A 17,296-nucleotide genomic window follows, 5' to 3' on the forward strand; every position below is an offset into this window, starting at 1 on the left:
TTTTGTTGCCGTGGGTTCTTTTACATGCACTAAGTGCATGCTAGCACACGGGACCTCAGTTTATCATCTCATCCAAATGACTAGCGTCCAGACCACCACTCAAGGTCTAGTGGAGGTGGAGAAAATATTGGCGGCTGAGCCGTGATTCGAACCAGCTCGCTAAGATTTTCTCGCTTCCTAGGCAGACTTGTTACCTCTAGGCCATCACTTCACATTGTGCATGCTGGTTAGTCATAAATATGATGGCAATGACTGTGGATGAGAGTAGTTCAGATTCTTATGTAAATGTTGTTATTGTAAGCGTGTTGTTTATCATTTGCCGAAATGGAAAAAAAAGAAACTAGGATCTTTTACAGGATAATTAGAAATCATCAGATGAATTGAGTATCAAGATCATTTCAATATCGCTGTGAATACCCTCAAATGTAGAGTCTTGTGCTTTGACTTCCATCAACACGTGCAGTGGGTCACATATGCCAAGGAAAGCAACCACATGGTAAAGCGCAGTTCTGATTGTGTGGCTGCAGGATATATTTCTACGGGTTTAAAACTGGAATAGAGACCGTTCCTTTTATTTCAACACCGTGAGCTGTTGGGGCCAGCTTTCCACCCTGGACGGGTGGTATCCTGCCTGGAGTCTTGACATGTGTGACTGCTTAAACAATATCCCTTCCTGTGCTTTGCATGATGGAAAAGACTGAAATAGCTGTGTGAAAAATGGGTCTTTTGGTTTTTTAACCCCCAAAGCAAGATAAATTATTTTTCTTCCAAACTATCCTTGTTTTTTGTGGGGTTTTTTTCTCGATTGTTGTTTTTTGTGGGTTTTTTTTCTTGATTAACATTCTAAAACATTACATCCACTGCCTGTGAGGAAACTGAGAACATCTGGGAATTTCAAGCATGTGAGTCAAAGAACACAAGAGCGTGTATTTGGAAGATGTCTTTGGGGTTTTTTTTGTTTGTTTGTTTGGTTGATTTTTTACAGTGATGCTTGTCTAGAGTTAAAGGCAGAAAGAGGTTACAGTGATGCTTATCTAGAGTTAAAGGCAGAAAAAGGGATTAAAAAAAAAAATATATATATATATATCATCCATACATATTTCACTCCATTGCATGTGTTTTGAAAGAGAATCTGAGATTCCTAAATGATTGATGATTGTATACAAGTGTTCAGATGAACTGATTTGTATAATGTCAGCTTTTTCATATATATCTTGGTTATTTTTCATTCTTCCTTTTTGTTATGTATTATTGTACTGGGGAGAATAGTGTTTACAGCTACAAGCATTAAAATAGTGATTTTTGAATTTCGAGATCAGTGGAAAGTTAAATTACCAAGCGGTAAAACATTTTTCTTTCAAATACTTCATGAACTGTGGAAATGCAAATGTAGTTGCCCTCTGCACACTTCTGTGAGACTAAATGGATAATGCTCCTACCTATCCAGGCACAAGATTCTTCAGACTGTTGTCTGAAATCAGACAAACGGGAGATGTGGAAAGTGAAAATTTTTAAATTGCGGTTTGGGTAATGCAGTGACTTCAGACTGAAAATGAAAAAAAAAAAAAAAATCTCACTCTCATCTGTGCTAAGACATGAGAAGACTCTGTGACCTTCATTGAAGAGCCATATCTTTTCTCACCCCTTTGCTGACCTTCAGTTTGAATGGAAGTATAGACGTTCACAAGACACTAATTTTTACCTTTGTCTGATGTTTTCCAAAAAGAAAGTGGAATGCACACTTTTGGAATATACTACTATTTAAAATAATCATATTTCCAAAGATCATAAATGCAACTAAATACACCACCCAAGCTGTAGTTACTGAAGCACGCAGTTCCACTTCCACCTATTGTTTGGCTTGGGGGATAATCAACCCAGGAGACATTGGTTTAAGGTTAAAGGTCCCATAGCCTTTTACAGTCATAGCGGCGGTGAATTCAAATTCACTGTATCTAGTGCTTTGCATAGGAAGGTGGGGCCAATCCTCTCCTTCCGCCGTTATAATTTTATTCTTCCCCAACCCAAGACAGGTACCCCCATTCACACTTTCGTGGGATGAGGAAAAGCAAAGTGCATTTCCCAAGAGCACAGCACCATGCTGAAACCAGGCCTCAAACCCTTATCACTGGTTAACACTGGATCAGAAGTCCAAAGCCCTACTGATTCTGACATGGTGCCTTCTTAAGGCATTGGACTTCATACTAAATGGATACTACAAGAACATCACATTGATGAAGACTGACAAAAAGAATGCTTATTTTGACTTTCACAAAATCATTGGCAGCTGTTTGAAACAATTGTCGCCAAGTCGTTTGGCAATCTTGTGGTGAGTAGCTATTAATTTTTTCTTTTTCTTTTTTTAATGGTAGTATGACTGGGTGATCCTTCCACCCAATGCTCCACCACTCCACTGTTATTTGGGTTTTTTGTGTGCCTCTTTTTCTCAGTACACCCTCTTAACTGGCCCCCTCATCCAGTACCTCACCCATTCTCCACATCCGTTGTATCAGTAAGTATATGTGTTCTGAAATGATGAATGCATACATGTCTAAATCACTATTGGTGAATACTGAATGGAAAAGAAGATTATTGTGAAAACATAGGTAAGATTAGGATGGAGCAACCACTCAAACCCCACTTGTTTGCAACATCTTTTAATTTGTTCAGAGTACTCTGAAATCTTCAACAAGTGTATCACATCAACAGATTTCTCATGACTATCAGGGAACAGTCAACAGCCCAGAAAAAAAAAGGAGCAGTGGTGTGTATTGTGCCAATGGTGGCTACACAAGTAGTATAGTGCATCATTCTGTACTTCTTTCAAAATAGGCATATGTACAAAGAATCTTTTTTCTTTTTTTTTTAATTTAAGGTAAAAAATATAGTTCATCTCACACATGATCCTGTTTCGCATCAGGTTCTCATGCCATAAAAAATATTATTATGTAACAAGTTCATAGAATCTCATCTGCATGACAGTCTCTCTGTTGTGTTAAGCAGTACTCTGGAGCAAAATGCAGAAGAAAAAAAAAAGACCTGCTGCAAAATATTTGCCAGTGTATATCTTGTATTCAAGTAAGCTAATCAGCTGTACATTTATTTAAAAGAGAGAGAGAGAGAAAAAAAAAAGCCATTGGTCCTAGCTTGCAAAGATGACAGCTGACCATTGGCAGCATGCTGGCAGCTCAACAAGTAGCTACTCATAAAAGTTAAAAACAGCTGTGAGAAATAAAATAGGGTTAAGGTGAGTGGTTTTGTTTTTTTTTAATTTGATTTTTCATTAATAAAGGAAAATACAGCATCCCAATAATTTAAGTGGTAAATAAACCAGCTTGTCGATTGAGGCTGCTCATGTGAAGAAATGACAAAGAAGTAGACTGAAGTTTCTGTGCAAAAACAAAGCTGAGCTTGTGATTCACATGCAAAGATGCTGATCAGAAAATAGAATAACAACTTCACAACTGTCATAAAGTCACACACACAAAAAAATGAACATAGTCTGTATTCTTAATACCTGACAACAGACAAACGTCCAACTATTGTGGCATAATTGGGTATATATAGAATAGAAAAGTAACACACAACCTGTAAAAATGCAAATACACCGTGGAATCAGAATCTTTCTTTTTGAGAGAATTGCTGTTTTACTCATTTTCCTGCATCACACTGTTTGTCAATAATGCTCGTTGGTTACATTGTTCTGTCTGGATATTCAATGACAAGTATTATTTTACTTACTGAATGTCAGAAGAAAATAAAGAAAGCTGCAACAATGTCAGACCTGTTTCATATGTGTGATTATGAAACAAGATTTGATTAATGACTGTTGCACTATTGTGTTATTATCGAAGGACAATTGTGAACCTTTTCATCTTTAAAAAAAAAAAAAAAAAAAAATTCTTTTACATAGTTGAAAAAATATCCTTTCAAAAAGGTCTTGTCTTAAAGATATGGTCACACATTACTAGAATATATGTTGTTGTTTTTTTTTTTGTTGTTTTTTTTTTTCTAATTAGAAAATTAAAAAGAAGGAAAAAAACAACAACAAATGATTAGATGGAAATCATTCCACAGAGAAAACAGTTTTGATATTAAAACAGTGGTAGGGTCAATAGCATTTGATAAATTAAGCCTGTAATCCACTAAAAATTGTTCTGGTCTGGGTGAATGGGGTTTGTATTTGTAAGGCACGTCTATAACATCTACTTTTCTGATGAAGAGAAAAAGAACGGTTTGTTTATAATAAATTATGTATTGACTGTGAGTACAAAACTAACATATTGATTTGGAAAGGCTGAAATTGTATAAAGTTATCCTTTTAAATATTTGATCTGGGGGGGGCCGGGGGGGGGAAGGTTTGTAAGCACCTAATTCTTAACTTCAAGTCTGTTGTAGTAATGATTAAAAGAAGGGGGAAAAAGGACTATATTGTATCTTGTCTCACAGATTCCCGCATTGTCCAACCGGACATGCTTCAGCGCTGATGTCTCAGTGACGTAGCAGCTGTGTGAACCATGCGTTGAAAGCATGCAGTCCTAAAACACGGTTATTCCCCTTCGACCAGGACTCGTGCACTGGAAAACATTCACTCAACATCGTGGGTCACAAAGACATCATTTTATCTTTAAAAAAGATAAAGGAATACCCTTTTTTATATTCCACGGGAAAAAAGACGTCTAAGAATAGCTGGGGATTCCCCTGTGACATGTACGTGTATGAAATAAGGCCTATCACCCAAAATTAAGAGCAGTATGTTCGTGGATAATCGATCCATAAACTGGTCGCTTCTCTGCGACACAGGGTTTCAACTGGCTGGTACTAAAATGCGACATTGGCAGTGAAAGTAACGCCAGTTTCTTGTCCACCTCGAATTCTACTTGTGATATTTTTCCTCTACATTTTCTATTGTCTTGGTTAATTTGTAAATAAATCATAACACATCTTGCAACTTTTATAGCAACGCTTTTCCGTCTTCGTGGGTCTAACAGACCCACTCTTTGTAAAGAACAAAGTACCTCAACAAAAAAGTTTGAAAACTCAGCCCCAAACGCATCTGTCGTTATTTATGCTAAACTGCATGAATGCAGCCTTGGTTTTCTCTATCTCCCTCCATACCTCCTGTCCTCTCCCTGTCCCCACACCCACCCCATTCCCGCCCGGAAAAAAAAAGAAGAAAAAAGCTGGTCATACACTCTCACAACGCACGGTCAAGGGGGCACTGCTAAAGTGACTCAATAGGGAGCATGGGTCTGGGAGACGAACAACCTGCAGAATAGATGAACAACTTTTGTAGAGAGAATGGGTCGAACAGATCTGTACGACATGTTTCTTCGCCAGAACAGGAAAAAGGTGAAAGAGATCCCCGAAGAACAGAAATTAACTAGAAGGAAGACAAACCCCAAAACAGAAAATATAAGAAAAAGCAAATGCAGAACAGAAATTAGAAGAAGAAAAAAACATCCTTGTTAAGATTTTCCATAATTCAGTGGACTTTTTTTTTTACTAGCATACTCCCCCCCCCCCCCCCCCACTCCCCCCCACCCCATGCTCCCAAAAGAGAGATAAATAAAGAAAAATATATAAACGATTTTTACGAGTGCATTTCATTTAAACACTTGCTTCGTGACCCTTGCATATTTGACAAAACAAAAAAGGAAGGCACTTCACCTGCTTATTCCAGGAGGCCATGATAATTATGCATTTTTTCAATCAATTTTTTCTTCTTCTGTTTCTGTTATTCCAATGCTCACCCTGAGTTGGGTTAGTCTGTTGTTCTTTTTGCCCAAAAAGAACAGTGGTATGAATCAAATCACAAAATCCAACATTTTAAGTATATTCATCAAAGCAAAAAAAACAACAAACAACCCGCATTGACTAAACGTCACATCCACACATGGAATGTATTCGAAGAATGATTATGTTTATGTGTTCATAATATGATTCATCTGTCTATATGTTGTTTTTAAACTGCATCGTTCAGTCACAATCACAGCATCAAACATGTGCTCGAAGACTAGATGAGATCTTGCGATATCAGTGTAAGTAAATTATTTAAATGTATGTAGCTTCAGCCATTTGTCCAAAACACATTCTCACGCTCCTAAGCTGTGATACTCAATCGATATAGAGAATATTGAAGAAAAAACTATATACCGCTCTTTCTATAAAGCCAAACTTAGGGATAATTTACATACATCAATGAAATGAAAAGTTTGGATATCTGATATGGCGCCTGCAGATTTTCCAAGCTGAGAAAGAGAATGCGAATGCGATTACTTTATTCAGATTTGGCCATAGCCCCTGTCTGAAGGGGGTATTACATAATGCTGGAAGAGAGAGAGCTGGTATTATCCGCTTCTTCCGTAGAACGCAAACTGATTTAAGTAAATGCCCTATATACATGTGGGGACCCTATGTAGGCCTACATAACGTCCTTAAAAAAGGCAATTATGCCTGTAGGTACTCATTTCCAAATCCGTTTTGCTAGGAACTTCGTGTTACGATTTCTCTCGCTCTCGTTTAGACTCTCGCCCCCCCCCCTCCCCCCTCCATGTAGGTTTTTCTGTCTCTCCCAGGCAGATCTCTCTCTCTCTCTCTCTGACACAGAGATAGGCCTAATCACCCAACACACCTCCCCATACACACAGCACAAAGGTGAGGGGGGAAGGGAGGGGGTCGCATGGCTGCTTTAGTCGTCCACATCACAGAACCTGGTCTGTCAGTGGTATGGACGCAGACTTTGCACTAAACAGGTAGGGAATTCCAATCCCGGGAAACGAAAGTAACAAACAAACGTGAACTCGCGGTGTTCGTGTGGTGGTACACAAGTCCCCTCTCCCTCCCAAAAACTCCTGTTATCGTTATCATGGCTTTCGAAGAGCGAGTCACCTTTAAAAAGAAATGGGAAGCTTAGATTGCTAGCAGCAAGGAAAAATCACAGTCCAACGACTGTCCCCTAAAGATGTCAAGGGGAGGGGGTAATCCCAAGAAAAAGCTGGTATGGGTGGGGATAAATAAAAAAAAAGGTATGGAAAGAAAACTACAAATTGTTAGCTCAACCAATAGATCAACGATTTAAGAGTCCTGTTGAAGACCGGCACTGACGGGTGGGGTGTCAAAGTAGGCCCAGGAGCAAGCTAGCAAGCTGGGCCAAGCAAGGCAGCTACTATGCCACAAACAAGTCGTCGGGACACATCCCACTGTTCAGTGGACAGGACAGAGTTAATGCCTCCGTGTTTGCTCAGCGCCGTTAAGGCCATGTCGATCACACCATGATAAGTGCCCGGAGAGGGACCCAGTCAAGGCCACACGAGAGACCGACAGACAGAGAAACAGAGCTAGGAGATAGGCACAGAGACAGAAGGAGACAGAGAAGGGAGAGGGGGTTGGGAAGCAAGGGACGACGGCTCAGTCGCCACTGACTGAACAAAACTATCGATCTTATTGGGGATTGATCTTATCAGAAGAGAACGCCAGACAACTGTCATGACAGCCGTGAAAGAATGTGAAACGTACGTTGACCTTCACCACGGCTAATACATAAGCTTCTCCCCAGGCCCACAGAGAGAGACAGAGGCGACAAAATGGCTACAAAGAGGAAAACAGACAGATAAAGGAGCACACACGGGGAGTGGGGGGAGGGTAGGGGAAAAGGGGAGGGGGTGGCGGAGGGTTCGATGAAATGGGGTGAAAGGGAATGGGTAGGGATGGGGACGGAGAGGGTTTGTTGGGGGCTGGGGGAGTCAGAAAAAGAGAACAAAATCAAAGAAAATGTAAACGAAGACAAAAGAGAAGGATGACAGACAGAGACAGAAAAGGGAATGGAGCACAGCCGGTACAGATCGAAAGCTTGGAGGGGGGAAAGGATGGGACAAGAAACAAGAGGCCGGAAGAAAGAACGGGGAACGAAGAGACAAACAGACAGACAGATACAGAGAGGAGACGTCTGAAAACAGGAAAGAGGGGGGAGACAGTAAGGAAAGAGGGGGAGACATGAGTGGAAAGACCAGCAGACAAAGGAGGCCGGAAGAGAAGGGAAACGGCGGAAACAGGCAAGACACGACGAAGCGATGGAAGGGGAAGAGGGGAACACTGAGAGAAACGCATTTAACCACGATGCGGGGGGTCAAAGGACAACGTAAGACAGACTGAGAGAGAGAGAGAGAGAGAGAGAGAGAGAGAGAGATAATTGTTTGTTTCGTTGATATGTCCCCCTCTGTCGTCATCGTTATTCAGCCTGTATAAAAGCTATACTTTATCACAGTTCAGTGAATATGTAAATGAAATGCATTTTGGCTACTACAGACTCCTTCTACAACTGCTGCTGCTGCTGCTACTGTTAACTACATGTTTACAAAGGGGACCAGCATCAGACAGATGAAATACGACTTGATACCCTAGCTGCCCTTTCATTGGTCCCCAGTGGTCCGCAAGCTAACACCTCGCTTGCTTCATGTTGAACACTTGTACCACAGCCGCCCTACCTGACAAGAACCAATGCACGGAGAACTGTAGTGACAAAAGTTTCAGGACCCACAGTCAATCAAGCACTGCAGATGTACATGTCTGAGAATCCAGTATATCACGAACTGCACATACACAAATCTCGTATTTCCAATACATCTAGCACTGCTGATACCCAAGTCTCAGAACCCCAATAAACCAGGAACTGCTGATGTCTCAAAAACCCAATACATCAGGAGCTATTGGTGCACAAATCTCAGATCGACAGTGCATCTGTTACTGCGGTTTCAGAACCCAAATTAAACTAAACACGGCAGATACGTAAGTCTCAAATCCCCAGTTCATCTAGAACTGCGGAGACTTAGCCTTAAAACCCGAATTAACCAGGTCTTGCAGACACACGAGCCTGAGAACCTCAATAAATCAAAGAGAGCATGTAAATACACACGTCTGCCGCGAAAAGAGTCAACTGCACACATGAGTCAAACTGGCGACTGTAGGAACCCTTCAGGCACTTTCTCGCACATCATGTTAGACAAAAGCCCACAGCGACAGACTGACACCGAGGTCTATCATTCTTCTGAAAAAAAAATAATAAAAAAAGGGAAAGTCCAAGCCTCTCAACTTGACTTCCTGAGAAGAAGAAGAAGAAGAAAGCTTAACACGGAAACACATGTCCTGGTTAAGATTTTTTTTTTTTTTTTTTTTTTAAGTACACGATGCGAGCTCAGCTCTCTTGACAGTTGAGTAAACCAGGTACCCACATCTGTCATAAATCTCAAAATGGTATTCTTCAAGTAATAAAAGTTCACGTAGAACTAACCTAAATGATTGTTAAGAGGGTACCGAGCAAGCGGATTTGGAATGTGTGTGTGTGTGTGTGTGTGTGTGTGTGTGTGTGTGTGTGTGTGCAGACATGGAGATTACCAATTAATTAAACTTCCAACATGATTTGGCACGGCTTTGTCTCCCTCCCCCTTCCCCCGTCCCCCTCCCATTCCCCCAAATCCTTGTTGATCATGTCGCACCTGTGATGATTCCTGTCTCATTTATCGCAAAAGGCAAATCCATTCTGAACGGCCACTGTTAGCTTTTCGTGGTCAATGAGAACGTTTCCACGCAAAATATAGGTAACAAACAACGAAGTGCCGTGACGTGCACACGTCTTTAACCAGCAACTGGCGGTGTACTCGCGGCGTCTGACTGTGGTCGGTATGAACGTTCCCTAACGACAGTGGTTTGCTACACTAATGTTAATGCACGTGTAAGGGTGGTATCGAAGTGTGATATATATATATATATATCGGTTTTTTGTTTTTGTTTTTTTGATTGGTTGGTTGGCTGTGTTTTTTTTGTTTTGTTTGTTTGTTTTTTTGTTTTGTTTTTTCAACACGCGCACTGGTATGACTCGGTACACGGTGCGTTCATGATATATATATATATATATATATATATATATATATATCACTATAATCAAATTCTAGCCCAGATAGTCGCGACAGCAGTTGCCTCCTCTGCTGTTCTGATGGTCATAGTCGGATACGACTGATCACCATCGTATATATATAGTTTTTCCTTACCATTCCCATTTCTAAAACCTTTACTGAAAGAACAAAACAATCCTCAAAATATCAACACCATATCCTTCACCTTGACCATTCGGTCTCTGTAGCCTGGATAGACAAGGGCTGTTTACACTGGATTTAAGACGTCCTGAAATCAGTCACTCTCTGATCTGCAGGGCTGAATGACCAGGTGGTTCTGAACAACAAGCAGCTAGTTACACCCAACCTACAGAAACCAGCAGACAGGATCAGTCTCTCTCTCTCTCTCTCTCTCTCTCTCTCTCTGACGGGCGCAACAGCCGAGTGGTTAAAGCGCTGGACTTTCAATCTGAGGGTACCGGGTTCGAATCTCAGTAACGACGCTTGGTGGATAAAGGGTGGAGATTTATCGAATCTCCCAGGTCAACACATATGCAGACCTGCTAGTGCCCCCATGTAGGCAGCCTGTTGTGCAAATTACCCCGAGTTTGTAAGCGCTTAGTGCTTGGTCTCCGACTGTGGACAAGTACTATATAAGTACCCACATCATTCATCATTCATTCTCTCTCTCTCTGCACAGTACACCATGTCCAGTGACTTTGAACTTCTTTAGGAGGTGAACTGATGTGGACTGTATCGACCAAGAAGGGCAGGCGCGGTTCGTCTGTTCCCGCTTCTCCTGGTCTCTGATGGCGCGACCACCCTCAATGACCTGTTGCCTAAGTTTGACCCGTTGCCCTCTTCTCAATCCTACGTTCCCCTCGTACAGCAACGAGGGAAGTTATGTCTCTTTCCTTTCGATCAATCGGAGTGGAGGAAAGTCCAGGATATGGGAGGCACAAGGCTGGCTCTACAAAAAACAAACAACAACAACAACAAACAAAACAAAACAATAAAGAAAAGAAGGGAAAAAAGGAAGAAGTTGATGAGGTGAGTCAATACGTCATAACAGGTGCTGCGCTCGCGTTTGTGCTGCTGGCTAAAAGGGATGGTGCTTGGATCAGCGTCATCTTGACACTATGTCCCGGGGGCGATTCTGGGTATGTTCATGGTTCAGGTGATAGGATGGCTAGGGTTGGAGTCAGCACGCAGAGAGAGAGAGAGAGAGAGAACAGGAGGAGGAAGAAGAAGAAGAAGGAGGAGGAGGGGGGAGACAGGACAAACTGTTTTATACCGTAAAACATTTTTTTTACAAACTCGTGTGTCTGCACAGACAAATGTTCCCAGCTTTTCCTCCCAAATGAGTCTGAATTTTTGACAGAACATACACGAAGTAAACCGACAATATTTCAACGTTTTCATAGCACACGTACATGGGACTAAAGAGGCTTTCGTGACATTACTATCTTTGGCACTTCACAAAATCGTTCACAGACATGGCCTCTGATAACGACGCTTGATTTAAGCAATAATTCTTTGCTTCTGTGTTCTGTACAATACGTACGTAATGAGATCCGTTCTACACAAGCACAGTTTGGGTGAAATTAACGACTTCTGTAAGCAAACAAAATAGCTGAATTAGTTATTGTTTTCTTCATTGTTCCACATGATACATGAGTATACTTACATCCAAAAAAAAAAATAAAAAATTACCGTATGAAAACAACAACAACTGCAAAACATGTCAAAAACCATCGTTGATTGGATCATAACTTTTTTAACATCAACACTTTTTTATTTAAAAAAAACAACAACAAAAAAAAACCAGCACCCATCAAGCAATTTCGTAGTCTCGTTCATTACGTTTTGTTTGGCAAACAAATAATAGCAGGTCATGTTAATTTTTTTTTTTTCCACAATGGAATGGACAACGAATTTTGTCTCGATGCGTATACTCACTATGGCGACAAAAGAGGAAGGAATTATTTACGTTCGATTCTCTTTTTTTTTTTTTCTTAAGTTACGTGTAAACTCGTAAAAACGATTTGTCTTGTTCTGCCAGCCAAACATTAATGCTAAATATAAAACGAGTTCACCACAACTCAGCATCAGGCACAAGCAAATCCAACTGCCTCTCGGGGACGGGGGATGGAAAAGGCCGAAAGGGGGGCGGGGGGGGGGGAGGGGGGAACCAAGAAGCACAAGATACCACCCCTCCACTCTCTCTCTCCACTCCCTTCCTGTGTGCGTGTGATGTCTATTTAGCCCCGACTTTGCTCAGCAGCTCGGAGAAGGAACAGTTGGCAGCAGTGACGACGGAGGAGGGGTGCTGGGGGAGGGAGGAGGGTGGAGCGGGGGTGCAGGACAAGTCCAGGGGCCCGTCCTGCAGCGTGTCCCGGGGACAGAAGCCCTGGCTCACTCCTCCGAACGCCACACCGCTGCTGCCCGTCTCCAGTGCAGCAGCCAGCGAGATGGGTAGCGGCTTGACGATCTTGGGCAACACCTTGGAGGTGGAGGAAGAAGAAGAAGACGACGACGAAGAAGAAGACGAGGAAGACGAAGACCTGCTGCCGCTGTTGCTGCTCCTGCTGTTAATGTCTGTGGACGGGGAAGGTAAAGCAAGACCGGACGCTGAAAGACCGGCTGCCACGGACGGGTGCAAACCTGGAGGCGGAGGCAGGGGCGGTGGAGCGGGGAATATGGACGCGGGCGGGAACCCCCCGCCGTGCGGGGGGAAGAGTCCCACCCCGTTGAGGGGAAGGAACGGGAGGGGCAGGGGGGCGCTGGTCCTCCTCAGCTCCCCCTCCTCCCCACGAGAAGACAGCCGGGGAAGAGGCAGCGGCGGCGGGGGGGATGACGACTGGGTGTAGCAGGGAGAGGGCGGGAGGGAGGACAGTGCGCCTGATGAGCACGAGGACGGTTTGCTGGGCCCTGAGGGCGGGGCGCTGCCTGCACTGCTGCACACGGCAGAGGGGGGAGACAGAGGGGACGAGGACGGCAACATGCACGACGTCACGGGCTGCGGAGGGGGAGGAGGAGGAAGAGGAGGAGCTGGAGGAGACGAAGACGATGACGCCGACGACGAAGACGACGACGATGACGACGAGGACAACGACGCGGAGAGGCTACTGGGCTCGCCCGAGCGGTAGAAGTGGCCGTGCGTGCGCACGTGCTTGCGGAGCGAGCTGGGGTCGGTGTAGCGCTTGTGGCAGCCCGGCATCTTGCAGATGTACGGCTTCTGCTCCTGGTGCGTGCGCACGTGCTTGAAGCGGTCGCTGGAGTTGGAGTAGGCCTTGTTGCAGCCGCTGACTGGGCAGATGTACGGCTTCTCGCCTGTTTCCCCCCAAAAAAAACAGAACACAACAAGGTGTCAGTCAACTGTTAGTAAAACTTTTAAAAACAAACCGACAGTGTGCTTCTGATAGAAGAGCAATGTGCGACGTTAAGATTGTTCAGTTACTGGTCAAATCAAGAATGCCCTATCACCCTTAAAAAGTTAAAAAGAAAAGAAAAAAGAGGAAAAAAAACAAACAAAAAAAACAAAACATGCAGTGTATGATAATATATCACCAGTTGATAAAAGAATACGCACCCAAAACAACAACAACAACAACACACACACACACACACACACACACACACACACACACACACACACACACACACATGCAGTGTGGGATTAAAAAAACACAAAAAAACACAGAAGAACAACAACAACAACAACAATAACAAAAAAAAACACGCTCACAGATTAAGTGCATACAGTGCAACAGTAAGATACTGGCACACATTTAAGATCATGCAGTGTAACTGTAAAATAATAAACCACCATTCAAATTAAAAACGATTACCAGTCAAGCAACCAACAAACGAAACAAAAGCGTGCCGAGTAAAGATAGAAAAATTCGTAAATTTTCAGTCGAATGCTGCTCAAAAGATAGAAAGTTAGTAAATTATCAATCGAATAACTCCCAAAAGATAGAAAATAGGGAAAATTATCAATCGAACGCTTCTCAAAAAATAGAAAATTAGTCAATTATCAATCGAATACTCCTCAAACTTCAGTGCCCTGCTCTCATGGTGACGTCAGATTCCACAGCCTTTTAGCTTTCTGTGCCTATGGCGAGTTGTAATCATCAAGTCTACATTGCCGTAGGAGCTGTTGCTGGAAGGACACCATTTCTGTCTCCACTCTGGGACGGAGGGGTGGATTTGGGAATGGGAACGGGAGGGTGCGGTTGCTCAGTCTGCTGACAGCTAATACAGAGGGCATTGCTGTTCCTACATTACCAACAAAATTGTTTCGAATTTTCACTGCATAAAATATATGAACTGAATTCCTAGGTTCCTAGTTTTCAGCACGTTGTCACATTTTAGCAATCGTGGTAGAGATTGTATGCAACAATAGTCCAGGTACTTGTCTCTAAATTCGGAGTACATAGGACAAGCACAAAATACATGTTCTTCATCTTCCTTGACTCCACATAAGCTGCAAAGTTTATCCTGATTATTGTTGAAAAATGATTTAAAAGTAGCTCCTTTAACTCACTCAGTACGGCCAGTCCTTTCTTCTCCTCTACACAGACCCTTCAGATGTCCAGTGGGTGTCTGAATGACCCAACCTTTAGCTTCCGTCGTCAGAATTGTGGTATTCTTTGTCAACATTCACCTCTTCAGTATAAGAGCCTTCCGCTTGCAATATTTTGATGATGGTAATTGGCGTGAAACGCTGTTAACGTCGTCTCTTTCGCCGTTCGTATGGAGAGAGTTAAGAGGTAATAGTTCCATGCGTAATTTGACAATACAGTCTCTGAAACATTTTATGTCCAGAAAATTGAAATATATTTCATTTTCAAAGGTAAATTTAAAGGTTCTATAGTAATTATACATGTCTATCTGCAGTACAGAGCTTTTCCATTGTTGTGGGTAAATATCTGTTAGGCACTGTTTAAGCAATTTATAAATGATTTTTCGCACCCAACCCCATGTTGCAGCAAGACGTAACCAAACCCAGACAGACAGAGAGGGTGGGCGGGGGAGGGGGTGGGTGGACGGGAACCAAAACGAGTTTTATTTCAAGTGGAACAAGCGTCGTAATGTTTTTAAAATCCAGTCCTCTTGGCAAAAGGAAGGACAAAAAAAAAAAATATATATTTAAACCAAAAAAACAACCCAATGATAATGAAAAGAATAAGAAACATGAAATTTTCAAGTCATATTCCATATACTGGAAGAGAATAGCAGAGAAAGAGATAGACAGAGACAGAGGAGAGGAGAGAGATAGAGAGTGAGAGATAGGAGAGGAGGGAGAGAGAGTGAGAGAGGACAGAGAGAGGAGTGAGAGAGGAGAGAGAGGGGGAGAGAGAGAGAGAGCGAGAGAGGGGGGCGAGAGAGAGGAGAAAGAGAGAGAGGAGAGACAGAGAGGAGAGAGAGAGACAAAGAGGAGAGAGAGAGAGAAAGAGAGAGAGAGAGAGGAGAGAGACAGAGAAAGAGAGAGGGAGGGAGAAAGAAAGAGAGAGAGAGAGAGAGGAGAGAGAGAGGGGGGGAGGAGAGAGGGAGACAGGATAGAGAGAGGGAGAGAGAGAGGAAATGGAGAGAGAGAGGAAAGGGAGAGAGACAGAGAGGAGAGAGAGAGGGGGAGAGAGAGAAAAAAAGAGAGGAGAGGAAAGAGAGAGGGGACAGAGAGAGGAGAGTGAGAGAGGAGAGAGAGGGAGGGGGAAGAGAGAGAGAGCGGAGAGAGAGAAAGAGAAGAGAGAAAGAGAGAGGGGGACACAGAGAGAAAGAGATAGAGAGAGAGGAGAGAGACAGAGAGGAGAGAGGGGGTGAGAGAGAGGGCAGAGGGAGAGAGAGACAGGGAGAGAACAGACAGAGAGAGGGGAGAGGAGAGAGAGAGGGAGAGAGAGAGAAGAGGGAGAGAGAGAGATAGACAGAGAGAGGAGAGAGAGGTGGGGAGGAGAGAGAGAGAAAAAAACAGAGAGGAGAGAGAGGAGAGAGGGGGAGGGAGCAGATGAACATAAAGAGAAATTTAGAGAGAGAAAAAAACAAAAACAGAAAAGAACCAATAAGCTTATATCTAACAGACTATTTGTACACTCTATACAACACGCAACAAATCAACGTTTATATTCGACGAAAGAAACGACACGACACAAAGAGCAATTTAACAAAAAACGTATTTAACTTCTTGCAAGTTCCATATCACCAAAGAACTTCATGATCGAGCGTAAAATCGAGCGTTGTTCGTGCTGAAAATGAAAATGGGTGCAGAAAATCTCCCATTTCACGAAAACTAGAAACTATTCGAACAAACAAACAAACAAAAAAATAATAGTCCCAGTCAAAAACGCACAAAAGACAAATTTAGGCGTACTACACATAAAAAAAAAAGTCTTAATGAAAATGGACAAAGACGGGATTTTTTTTTTTTTAAAGAAAGAAAGAATGAAAGAAAGTGAGAAAGAAAGAAAAATAGAAAGACAGTAAAAAACAACAACACAAAAACCAATACCACGAAACAAACTGTAATATAAGTTGGAGAGAAGAGAGGAATGGAGAGAGAGAGACAGACAGAGAGACAGAGAGACAGAGACAGACAGACAGACAGAAACAGAAACATCGTGATCGCGACACACACAGACTCACACACAAAGACAAAAGACGGTGGGAGGTCCCCGTGTCCACATGCGCACGCACGCACACACACACACACACACACACACACACACACGACACGAGCACACGCACGCACCCTTTCACACCCCCGTGCACGCGCATACGATCGACACGGTCACACCTTTCAGAGCCTGAGCGTTTGTGCACCTCACGCGCCAAGCCACGAAATAAATACTGTCACAAAAGATATAATATACCATACTCAATCGCCTGCCTCACTGGAAACTCGTGTCCATGGGTATTAAAAAAAAGAAAGAAAGAAAAGAAATAAAGAAGAAGAAAGAAAAAGGCCACCAATCTCCAACTATCCAATTCACAGAGAGGGGGAATGGGAGAGGGGGGGAGGGGGGGGGGGGGGGCGACAGAGGGCGGAGATCGGAGGTTAGGGGGTGGGAGGTGAAGTTGGGTGGTAGGGTGAGGAACAGTAGAACGAAAAAAAAAAAAAAAGGGGGGGGGGGGGAGGGTGACAAAGAAGAAAACAGACAGGGAGAAACGGAGAGTGGGGGGCGGGGGGGGTGAGGAGGGGGGCGAGGGGAGGGGGGCGAGGGGGGGCGAAGGGAGAGAGAAACAGAGACAGTGAGAGTGAGGACAGAGACAGACAGAAAGATAGACAGACAGATAGTGACTGGCAGACAGACAGACGGATGGACGGAGCGACAAAGACGATCACAGAATTATATGAGAAAGAGAGCGACAGAGAATCAGAGAGATAAAGACAGACAGACAGAGATAGA

The 17,296-nt window shown here is 43.1% G+C and overlaps 1 protein-coding gene across 3 annotated transcripts in view; it reads right to left on the minus strand.

The window, feature by feature from the left end:
- Positions 1 to 790: 790 nt before the first annotated feature.
- Positions 791 to 17,296, minus strand: part of LOC143299108 (uncharacterized) — a 99,631-nt gene continuing 83,125 nt past the window's right edge. For all 3 annotated transcript variants that reach the window (XM_076612236.1, XM_076612235.1, XM_076612237.1), the window contains one exon: positions 791 to 13,223. In XM_076612236.1, coding sequence (XP_076468351.1) covers positions 12,148 to 13,223 — 1,076 coding nt within the window. In that variant the 3' untranslated portion in view covers positions 791 to 12,147. The remainder of the gene's footprint in view (positions 13,224 to 17,296) is intronic.

This window comes from Babylonia areolata, chromosome 24 (assembly GCF_041734735.1).
Source record: "Babylonia areolata isolate BAREFJ2019XMU chromosome 24, ASM4173473v1, whole genome shotgun sequence".
Lineage (NCBI taxonomy): Eukaryota > Metazoa > Mollusca > Gastropoda > Neogastropoda > Buccinidae > Babylonia > Babylonia areolata.